The sequence below is a fragment of the Anoplolepis gracilipes genome, chromosome 4 (genome assembly GCF_047496725.1).
Source record: "Anoplolepis gracilipes chromosome 4, ASM4749672v1, whole genome shotgun sequence".
NCBI lineage: Eukaryota > Metazoa > Arthropoda > Insecta > Hymenoptera > Formicidae > Anoplolepis > Anoplolepis gracilipes.
The window spans coordinates 4,796,817-4,808,503 of record NC_132973.1 but is presented as its reverse complement, the minus strand read 5'-3'; the positions used below and the strand labels follow the sequence as shown (position 1 = coordinate 4,808,503).

At 38.1% G+C, this 11,687-nt stretch overlaps 2 protein-coding genes across 2 annotated transcripts; one reads left to right on the top strand and one right to left on the bottom strand.

The window, feature by feature from the left end:
• The first annotated feature begins 238 nt into the window (after positions 1-238).
• Positions 239-10,417, top strand: LOC140664787 (uncharacterized). Its single transcript, XM_072890260.1, has 3 exons — positions 239-407; positions 7,542-8,852; positions 9,911-10,417. The coding sequence occupies exons 2-3, from the start codon at positions 7,550-7,552 to the stop codon at positions 10,075-10,077; spliced, it is 1,470 nt and encodes a 489-aa protein (XP_072746361.1). The 5' UTR covers positions 239-407; positions 7,542-7,549; the 3' UTR covers positions 10,078-10,417.
• A 381-nt stretch (positions 10,418-10,798) lies between these two features.
• Positions 10,799-11,421, bottom strand: LOC140664790 (uncharacterized). Its single transcript, XM_072890263.1, has 2 exons — positions 11,196-11,421; positions 10,799-11,026 (listed from the first exon to the last, which is right to left on the bottom strand). The coding sequence occupies exons 1-2, from the start codon at positions 11,394-11,396 to the stop codon at positions 10,799-10,801; spliced, it is 429 nt and encodes a 142-aa protein (XP_072746364.1). The 5' UTR covers positions 11,397-11,421.
• Between the last annotated feature and the right edge of the window lie 266 nt (positions 11,422-11,687).

Below are 11,687 nucleotides of genomic sequence, written 5' to 3'. Positions count from 1 at the left end.
CCTCCTAGCCCACCTCCACCTCCTCTTTCATCCCCTCGTTCGTCCTCTGCCTCCCGCAGGCAACGCTTCCCGTTACTCTCGCACCCTCGTCGCCGACAGTCGCCAAGGGATGGAATACAACCCCCACCGCCGCTGCCACCGCCGTCGCCGCCGCCGCCACCGCCGCCGCCGCCGCCGCCGCCGCCGCCGCACCATCACCGAACAACCATCCCGACAGCCACGCAGCCGTCGACGACGAGTGACTGAGTCCTCCGATTATTATCTCATTTGCCGCCACGGCCAGCAGCACGCGCCGGACCACCACTCTGCGACAGGGATCCATAGATCATAGTGATTCCGGGTGACCGGTGGATCGTCGTCCAAAGCGGCACCAACTTCAAGGACTCCGCTGCTACTCGCGTGTGCAGGTGAGTGCAACTTCGGAAGATAAGACCTCTCTTAAAATATCCCGAATAAATTCGCAAAAATTTCACGAAATATAATTTTTGCATCCGCAATATTTTTAGATAGATTTCTGATAAATTTTTTTGAAAATTTTTTCAGTGTCTTTGGAAGCTATCTAATCAGAAGTGGTTCGTGATTTATTTCTTGTTACAGTGAAAACTGTCATGTGGATTAATTGTTTTTTTTTTTTAACGCAATTTATATTTACGCAAATCGAGATTCACTTATTAATATATAATATATTATTTCATTTGTGTGGTAATAGCATGATAATATTTTTTTGATCATTAAAGTTTGATTAAATGAGGTAAAGTATCCTTCGCTGAGATTTCAAATTCAGACTGGATTAACATTCCTTTCGCGAAGCGATGCAACTCTCTATAACTCTATAGCTCTGTAGCATTTAATGATGTTGCGGTTGTATCGCTTAACTGGCCTATTGCTTCCCGTCAGACATCTGTTGTGCATGTCGCATATACATGATAATGATGAGAACGATCGCTTCTACAAACACTGTTTTCTTTTAATGCAAGAATGCGACGCGTGTTAAATGTCACAGTAGCCACAATAATTCTCATTGCGTGACAATCGTGCGTTTGGCATTATATCCATCTTATTACAAGAGTAATATATCTCCATCTCTGTCTTATAATCTCCATAATTATTTTTCACATCTTCTCTCAGTTTACTTCATCTTCAGTCGAATCAGAAGCAATATATATTCGGATACCATTTTCGGATCTCTTGAAAAATAAAATTCCGTCAACAGACAATTTTATTTAAGATTAATATTCAACTGTGCTTATTTATTTCTTTCTATCATTTATTTGCACGTTACCGCGACTATATCTTATTATCTGTACAATTTTTCTCCACGGCTTTAAAGAGAGATTTATCAAAGGGCGTTGAATAAATAATGTTAAATGATAATAATAATAATAAGGAATCTGTCCAAAGACTGCAGGCTGTAAAGCCTTCCAAAGTGGCGGAGGATCGTACAGTGTCAGACTGTGATTATGTGTATTTCTCGGGGTCGTAAGATCCCCAGGATTCTTCCCAGAGTCGTTTGGCGGACGCATTCTCTTCGCGTGACACAGAAAGCAGGATGTTTGAATTACACAGAGAGTTCAACCGTAAAAAAAGCTCGGATTCTACTGCGACCGGCGACTTTTTCTTTCATGCAAAACGAGAAGATTTTACCATGAGAGCGTCTCGCAGTAAAAATATTTATGTGGATGGTAAAAGAATCGCGCGCGTCTCCCCTCGAAAAGAAGTTAAAGAAGTGAACTGTACTGTATAAAGATAGTCGAAACAGAGAGAAACGTTCTTCAGACTTTAAATATATATATATATATATATATATATATATATATATATAGTGTCATTAATTGTAATAAACGATTTATGCAAACCTAAATTTGGATATATTATGAGTTTTAACGAGATACTTATATATATATTACATATAAACTGTTGCGTTATATCGACATTAAAGATCTTTACACAATGGAAGCATGTAAATGTAGAAAAATATAAAAATATTTTATATGGAAAAAAAAGTGTCTAAATTTAAAATGAGTGAAATGCTGAGCATGTTTTGCAAGAGAAAGAGATTACTTATGGCGGACTCATCACATTTTGATAATTTTTTATTTCTTTATTTTTCGATACATTTTGCGCGATATACTTTTTTTTTTTTTAAATTTAGATTTCCAAAAATAAATTCTCAAACGATGGAAGATTGATATTTTCGATCTGCGTATTTATGCCGAGAAATATTTTGAAAATTGTCCCTCTCTTTCTATCTTTCTTTTCTAGAAATAATATTTAGACAAACCAAACTGTAGAAAAATATATAAAAATAGTTGGAGAGCGACTGAAAGTATCGAGAATACTGATTAGCTTGGACGCGGAAAAAACGCGCAGTCGTGACATATAACGATGCAAAATAAAACACACGGCTGTAATTGAGTGACGACAATTGTATCAAAATATTTCTTTTACGACAATTTTTATAGGAAATACCGGTGGAACGAAAAATACAAGTGCCATTGGCGATCTTTGAAATGAAGATAACATGCAAGACTTTAACACAATGGAAGCATGTAAATGTAGAAAAATATTATAAAAATATTTTATATGGAAAAAAAAGGTGTCTAATTAAATTTAAATTGAGCGAAATGCTGAGCATGTTTTGCAAGAGAAAGAGAGAATCTTATATATATATATATAAAATAGATATTAATAGCAAGAAGAGAGAAACATATATTGTTCAGTTGAACCAAGAGGAGGAATTCAAATAGCAGAGGGACGCTTCATTATTTGATATGCTCTGCAACTCGCGATGGAGATAGCGACGATAAAGAGTGAACGTCAAAAGGAGGTTACAGAGATGGAAAGAAAAGAAGAGAAAGGAGAAAGACGTAGGATCAAAAGAGAGAGAGAGAGAGAGAGAGAGAGCGTAGGGTAGAATCGTAGAGCGACGGGGTGGCAGTAGAGAGTCCTCGTGGCTCCCCGAGCGAGGGAACGCAGGAAAGGGGCAAAGGGGGGAGGGAGACGGAGAGGGGGAGGGATGGCAGGCCGATGGAGGTAGAGCAGCGCGAATGCAAATATTCGCAGCGACAGAGATTGAAACAATCCGCCAATTAGAATCGTCGACGCGAACGGGATTATGCAGATTCGCGCCGCCCGTCCGCTGCCGGTGGCAGCTGCTGGTAGCGCGAGCGAGCGAGCGAGCTTAATTCAATCCGCCGAGTTGTCTTATGAATCGTAAACCGGCCTTCCCTCGCGCGTCGCGTGAAACCGAGATTGTCTCTCCACGGGGACGAGGATGGCAACGACGAGGACGACGAGGACGAGGACGACGACGACGACGACGACGATGACGATGACGCGCCGTCGGCGACAGTGGAGTGATCTGCGCGCTCCATTCGCGTCGCCCACTTGATACGGAATAATAATGTAACGCCGGCCCCGTAAAGTCGCTTTACGGTCTTTAGAATAGCCGGTATCATTGTCTAAACGAATTTTCCGCGCGGAAAAAAAATCGCCCACATTCCCAGGGAAGATTCCCAAGTAGCACATATTCGTTTCAAAAACGTTTCACAAATGTTTCTGCGAAACGTTTTAGAACCGGCTTTTGAAATAGATCTTTTTTGTCTTGTCGAAAAGATGATGAAAAAGACATCTTTTCGTCGACTAAAATTAATTATGACTTTTAGAAGACATCTCTTAAAAAATGACTTTTTTTGTAGGTAGAAAGATATTCTTTTAGACATCTTTTAGTTATCTTTCTTGTCAGAAAGATAACTTAAAAAAGACATCTTTTCGTCATCTTTTAATTTTCTGTGCTATCTGGGCATCGTCTTAATAATGTGTATATATATAATTTTGAATTAAAAAATTAATTTTTGTTCTATTTATAGAAACGTAAAAAATACGTTTCTTAAACCATGATTTTAAAAATGTTTCTTCTTTGAAACGTTTCTTATTGGTGCTTGACGGTTAAAAAATATTGGATACGTTTATAAAACAAACATGTGCTACCTGGGATAAAATTAAATAAATGAGCTAGGTATAACTAATTGAAGAATTGTAATTTTTTAAAGCACCGTTGAAGTAGCGAAGAGGAGAAATTTTGCGAGAAGAAATCGTGGTCTTGTCATTGCAATCGCAACTTTGACATGCACCGCGCGATACGGATGGACGGAATTATGGCCGCGACGTTGTTGGAACGGCGGGCGCCGGCGACGGGCGCGTATTTATCACGAAGAGTAAAACTGACAGCAGTCCATTTCCCGTTCGTCCTGCCTGTCTGGCTGAACATAATATCTCCTGACGAAACAACGTGGACGCCGTTTGTTTGGGAAACAATGGACCGAAACAATGCCCCGATCCCTCTCTCTCTCTTTCTCTCTCTCTCTCTCTCTCTCTCTTTCTCTCTCTCTGGACGCGCGAATGCACGAACGACTCCACTCTCTGCTTTCCACGCCCCGTTGCTCTTTGGTCTTTCTGCTGCATCGAGAGCCTTTCCAGGGACCTCTGTTTTCTGTCACCAAGAAAAATTTCTTCGACAGTTGCGATCGACAAATTTATTCATCGCGATCAGAATCATCGTCAATTATATATGATTGTAAAATTCAGAAGTTAAAGTTTGTTGCAATGATTACTGAGAAAACAACATACTACCATGTTGTACAAAAGAATATAACTGCAAAATAATTTTTTAATTATTTTTTTAAGTAGATATTTATAGGTTGTCCCAGGTCCCAGATCTGCTTGTCCAAAGTGAACAAGTGTGAATTCAACCAAAACAAGGAACTTGTCTATCTGATATTTTGATCAAATTTTAAAAATAATACTTCCCTAAATCAAAATTTAATAAAAATGGGTATTGCTACTTGTGTTAAATTCAGGTATAAAATTAAAGGTATAAAAATCATTACTTAAATGATAAGAAATGCTTTGGAATATTTATTTCAACGTGCCTTTCATATTGTGTCTTTAATATTTGAATTTGATAAAAAATAGCAATACTCTATTTTCCTTAACCCTTTGAGTCACAGCAAGTCACCCAGAGACGCACCTTTTTTTCGTAGTTTTTTATTGTTTTAACTACTTTTTTATCAACAAATACTGAATTTTTTGTTTCTACAGAATCTCTAGAACATCAATAGGTGTAAAAAAATATGAACAGTCATTAATTGTTAATTGCAAAAATACCATATATAAACAAACAGTCAAAATTAGTATTTTTTTTACGAAAAAATGCATTTTCTACTAATCTATTATGACAATAAATACGGCAATTTTTTTATAATTTTAGTACACTGTAAAGTATTTTTCAGAATTTTTTTAGAATTTTCCACCGCGTTGTTTTTGTTAAATCTTCCTTTTTTGATAAAAAATATATAAAAAACAATATTTTCTGTTCTAAATTGAAACAGTTGTATCCTTTTTTGAATTTTTTTCTCTGAAGGTTTTTTTAGATCGCAGAATCTGAATCTAAAGGAAAAAAAATTTAATTTCCAAAATTTAATATAGGGATTCAATATGGCAGAAGTAAAATTTTGAAAATCTCGTCTGCCATATTGTATCTACCACCTTGAATTTTGAAAATCTGACAACGGATTCGTAATCAGCGACCTCAACCTTTACATACCAAATTTTATAAAATACTGACAATTAAAAAAATTCGTGACTCAAAGGGTTAAATTTTGATTTGGGAAAGCGCTTGTTTTGAGATTTGAGCAAAGTGCTAAATAGAAAAGTTTCTTGTTTTGGTTTACTGAATTCACCCCTTCAGTTTAAACATCCAGACGCAAATCTGAAATCCTGTATTTGCAGCGCAAATATTCGAATCTTGTGAAATGATTCTTCGGATATGCTGATATCAACTGGGATATCTGCGTTGACGAATCCTTTGTCGCGAGAATTCTCACTCGGCAACGAGAATAAAATTCTTCGCGAGAATTCTCTCACTTGGGCGAGACCGAACGTGTACTTGACAGAAATTAGTATTCCTTAATGGATGACGCGATACCCCAAGCCCAAGTTCTCATCCCATCACATCCTATCCGTAGACACCCCTCTTCCTTGGTCTTAGACTTAAGGCCGGGAGCCATTCAATTAATTTCAGAAGACAATAGTAGCTCACTTCCACATCGGCGAGTCGTCCTTGTACGTTCTTCGTACACAGTCATTACATCATCAAGAACGCGCTATTCCATTGTTCACAGAATATTCTCGATTACTTATGTATTGTAAGAAGAGCTAAAAATACGGGTCCATATTCGCATGTTTTAATCCCTCTTTTAAAACTCATGAAAAATCTTCCATTTAATCTTCACAAGAGATGTGAGAAAAATATCATTTCAAAGTAGAAAAATATCTTATAACGAAATTGCTGAAGGCACTAAATGATATAATATACTAATAAAAATTATATAAAATTATTAGGTAAAAAATTAATAACAAAAATATAGTCACAAAATTTGCTACCAGGTTTCAATTAATCTTACGTAAATCTTTAAAGTCCATGAATATCCAGTACGTATCGTATACCATACCTAACATGATATCATACATAAATGAACGATGTACGATTAGAAACAAATTAATAGACAAAAAGAAAGAGATGCCGAATGAGTTAGACAATTTGGCTATCATGTAAAATATTGCTTAAGGGGTCATGCTCAGTCAGGAAGCTAAAAAATGTGATTTGAGAATTTTTTTCTCAAAAACTGTAGGATTTTAGTAAAAAAGTTTTTATATTTGAGAAGAGAGTATGTTTTTACAAATTTCATATATAATTTTTTTATTAAAAAATATTAATAAATAAAAAAGATATAACAATTCTTTCGAAGGTCCCTTTGAAAAACTGTTTTACGGTGATTACTACAGCTCATATCTGGATCATCCGAAATAAAAAATTCGCAAAGATTTATTTAATATATTAAATTATCTAGTTCTTGAACAAACAATTTTTCGAAATATTGATATGGGACAAAATGGCAGACGTCTAAATTTGAATTTCTGATTTTGGATGAAAAAATCGCTCGTTTTTTGTCAATTAAAAAAAAAAACTATATCTACATCGAAAAAAATCCTTCGTTCAAGAAGTAGTTTTTTGTATCTAAAATAAACCTGTAAAATTTGAAACAGTATAAATAATAAGAATAAACAGAATAATTTGATACAGTAGTTTTTCGAGTTATCTTGGTCATCGATTTTAAAAATGCGGTTTTGAGGAAAACACGTTTAAAAACAGGTTTCAAAACAGGTTTATACTTAAATAAAATATTTACTTTTTAACTTACATAGAATCATTTCAGGCCCGCGTAATAAATTTTCGAAATAAGTTGTAGCCTCTAAAACATCAAATTGATACTTTGAATGCTTGTAACTCCGTCAATTTTATTCTGATTAATTTGAAGCTTACAGGGAATATTCTAAGATGTTATACTTACAGAAAATGTCAAAACCCAAAAGTCGATTTTTTTCAAAATTCTTGATCGAGCATGACCCCTTAAATAAATTTAAAGACTCGATGAAATAATTTGACATGATATAAATCTTGCGAGGATTTTATTCTTCAGCCGCCAAAATGACGACGACCACAGGCGACCCGTCGACTTTGAAGACCCCGGCCTCCCTGTCGGGCGGAGATCTCGTTTCTCGCCTGCTGGCGGCCACTCCTCCGTATCTGTACAACGTTCCGTTGACGCCTCACAGCTTCTTCTTCAGCGAGATGCTACGGTCCTTCGTGCAGGCCAAGACGGAAACAACGTCGGCCAATGGCAATGGCGGCGGTGGATTGTCCAACGCGTCTCGACGTCGCAAGCGATCCTGGAGAGACACCCGCGATCGACCGTTGGAGCTAACGACGAAGGAACGGTCCCATCATCATCATCACCATCATCACTATCATCCGCACTCGGACACCAATAAATACTACCATTCCACGGCGCAGCAGCAGTCCGTTCAGGTGCCGTCGGAGACGACTCGTTTGGAGAACGAGACCGGCAAGCGAGCGGACACCTATCCTGACGCGACGTCGGAAAATAAGGCTGGTGCGTTCGATCAGAAGCCCAACTTTGGCGGGGACATTCTTAAGCCCATCGATGAGAATAAGACGGACTTTTTGCCACGGCAGCACGGCAAGAACTTCTTCGATCATGAGCGACCGCGGCAGCACTTTGACGCCCAACTGCCGGAGAACGTCTTCTCGAGTGGCGGAGAGTCGCGGAAGGTTGTCAAACCGGAGGACTCGCAGCAGCTGGAACGCAGTAGCAGGAACTGTAATTTTGACAGCGGTAGGGGTTACGCGGAGGATCGCGCGAAGAACATCGTGTCCAATCAGGAGATCCAGGTGCCAGCAGGTCTGCAGCTACCTGATCAGAAGAAGCTCGACTTCCCGCGCGGTCCGTTTCTTCCCGGTTTACCCGGCAGAGGATGCGAGGGGGTTCTCCAGGGCGTCAAGAGCTTCGCCGCTCTACCTGGAGGCATATCTGGCAGCCCGGCTGAGTTTTTACCTGGACCACTATGGTACCCGCCGTATCCGATGCCGCAGTCTTATCCTGGCATCGATCCCCTGCACTTTTTCATAGACTTACGCGTCTCCGGTCACATCTGGGATCGCAAGCACGCCAATGAGCGGCAATTACCCTTCAAGACCAAGCATTGCTCGGCCTTTAGCGTGCCACAGTCCAAGGAATACAGCAATCGGCCGTTGAATCTCACCCGCGACGAGGCCACGACGTCCAAGAGCCTGGACGAGGAGAACACACGAGGTACCAATTATATCTTGAAGCATCTCACGAAAACATACCAAGAGATACAGCAGACAAGGATCTCCAGAACAGACACGTCGATGGAGAACGACGAGGACTCGAAGGAAATACACCAAGGTAGGAAACACTGTGCCATTCTTTTCGTTTCGAACTTTTATACCGGGTGTTTCGGTAAAGTTAATAAAAGTGAATAAAAATAAGATCTGAATAAAAGTTTACCTTTTATCGATCAAAGGTGTTTTTCTCCAATATAATTTTAACGAAATGAAGCAAGAGTATCTTTTTTTAAAGATTTTTAAGATTATTTTTTTCAGATTTTTAAAGAGTCTAAAAACAAAGTCTAAAAATAAAAGAAACTTACTGTTTCAACATTTTGTAAATTTGAAGACTTTATAGATGGTCCACTTCTGGCTTTCCGACATAAATCAAAAAATCTATCACACTATATTAAAGATCTTTGCTTAACGTAGAAATAATTATTATAAATTATTAAAATCTTCTGTAAAAGTTACTTAAGAAAAATGCTAGGAAACACTGTGTCATTCTTTTCATTTCGAACTGTTATACCGGGTGTTTCGGTAAAGTTAATAAAAGTAAATAAGATTTGAATAAAAGTTTACCTTTTATTGATCAAAGGTGTTTTTCTCGAATATAATTTTAACGAAATGGAGCAAGAGTATCTTTTTTTAAAGAAGATATTTTTTAAAGATTTTTAAGATTATTTTTTTTAAGATTTTTAAAGAGTCTAAAAACAGAGTCTAAAAATAAAAGAAACCGTTCCAAAATTTTGTAAGTTAGAAAACTTATAGGTGGTCCATTTTTGCTTTTCCGACAAGAAATCTATCACATTATATTAAAAATTTTAACATAACAATAATTATTATAAATTATTAAAATCTTTCGTGCGTTGTAGAAAAAAATTTTATAAGAATTATGGGGTTATTTTTATCTGCGCCCACGAAAGATCGCTTTACTGAAATAATTTGTATAATTTGTATATTTGTTATTGATTTTTTATTTTTTAATCTTTTTATCTGGTTTAAAAGTAGGCATCTAATTCCGAATTCACTATTAGTTTCGCTTATCCAACATGTTGAAAGAATTGTCAGACGTCATCTCCATTATTTTAACGAAAGAAGGAGGTTTATGATAAAACATTCGTGTTGCTTTTCAAGCCGGCGAGGATATCGCGAAGGTAGAAGACGCCGGTAGTACCCCAACGAGTCCCGAAGAGGAGAGGAAGGACCTACGGGCTCTGATCGGTCTTGAATTAGTAGTGGATTACGTGAAAGAGCCGAAGAGCGACCCGTCAGCTGAGCAAACGTCACAAGTAACGGAATAACTTGACTTATGTAACTGATGACAGACGCGCGCGCCGGACGGTCTTACCATTTTAATCGCTAACAATAAGATAGAGAGCCGTAGCATCGTTTTTTCCATTTTTCCTCTCGTTACACATTTTCAAAGCTGCACTCGCGATCGTAACCTTCGTCTAATCTAGCATCTCTGCCAAGGCAAGAGTCCGAACTAGACCGGATTGCTCCTTTTACAACTGTCATATATTTCCATGCGATGATTGTGAGGGAAAAAGAGAGAGGAGATATTCGCTAATTTATATAATAGTTATGATTTTTGCAAAAAATTTATTTTCCGAAGAATTTCTCTCGCGTGTGTACTTCCAGAAATTTATTTAACTTTTAATGCTTCAAGCGTCATATCGATTGCACTTTTGACAAGAGAATACTAGAGTTGTCCGACTTGATTCTGTGCGTGCTGAGAGACCAAAGAAGAAGTTACTGATCATTTCTCAGCGAAATTGAAGGGTAAAGACTATCGGAGTGGACAGCTCCGATCTGAATTCGACAATGTGATATGTAATGTAAATATTATAATAGTATATCCCAGTGTATCTATATGTTATATTGATAGAAGGTACTCGTTGTTGTAAATTGAACGTAATAAAAAGCAATGCGAGATTCAACTGTATAACTGTCTCGTTCGATCCTTTATATCGGTTTGCCTCCTGGTGATACGGCGACAGTTTAGATTTTAACGCGCGCGAGTCATGTGCTATCGTGATTAGCAATAACGCGAAGCTCCAAGATTACTTCACCTTTATTGTTGTCGTTTAATTTCATCAATTTCCGACCTCCTTGAGAAGGAACGAGAATGACATCGTCGAAGTTGCCTCGTCTGGTCGCAGCGGGCTCGATTAATTTATACGCGATCGGTCGATCTGCGTCTCTCCCTAATTCGACGTATGGTTTTTCCGGTGTGACAAGAGTGTACACCTAACGAAATAGATATGACACACAATCTGTCAAACTCAAATTCACATGGAAAATTGAGTGTAATAATACACTAAATAAATACAAGGATATTTTATTAATTTAAATAGAAAAAAAATTTAAATTTTGAATTTTAAATAAATAGAATTTTTCCAGCTTATTATTCACTGACCTTTCTGGTTGGAGATACAACGTTCTCGGTCTCGACTGGATCTCCGGCGGAAAACGCCAGGTCCAGATCGCGGGAGGCTTGCTCGCCTGGATAGATCGCATTATTTCGCACATTCTCCAAATTCTCCAGATAATAAACTCTGCCATCGGCATAGCTTGCGATAAAGACGGCGACCGCAAAGAGAATAATAGCGGTCTTCATATCCGGCAGCAGTTTGCTCTTGAAGATGCGACAGTTCGTGATGATAATGGAACGAGAGTTTCAGTTTGCCACGACGAATGTCGGACTTGTTAATCCGCGATAAGACGATTATCGCGCCGTCGAAGCAATTAATTAAACACGTGTGACAAAAAAAAGAAAGGGAATGACGTTCTCGCGTGGACGGGATTAAAATGTTCGCATTCGCAAGTGGATCTTTCCTGCGGATAATATTCCAAACCAGGGATGTCATCTCTCCACCAAACACTAACAATAAGCATCCCGCTTTTGTTG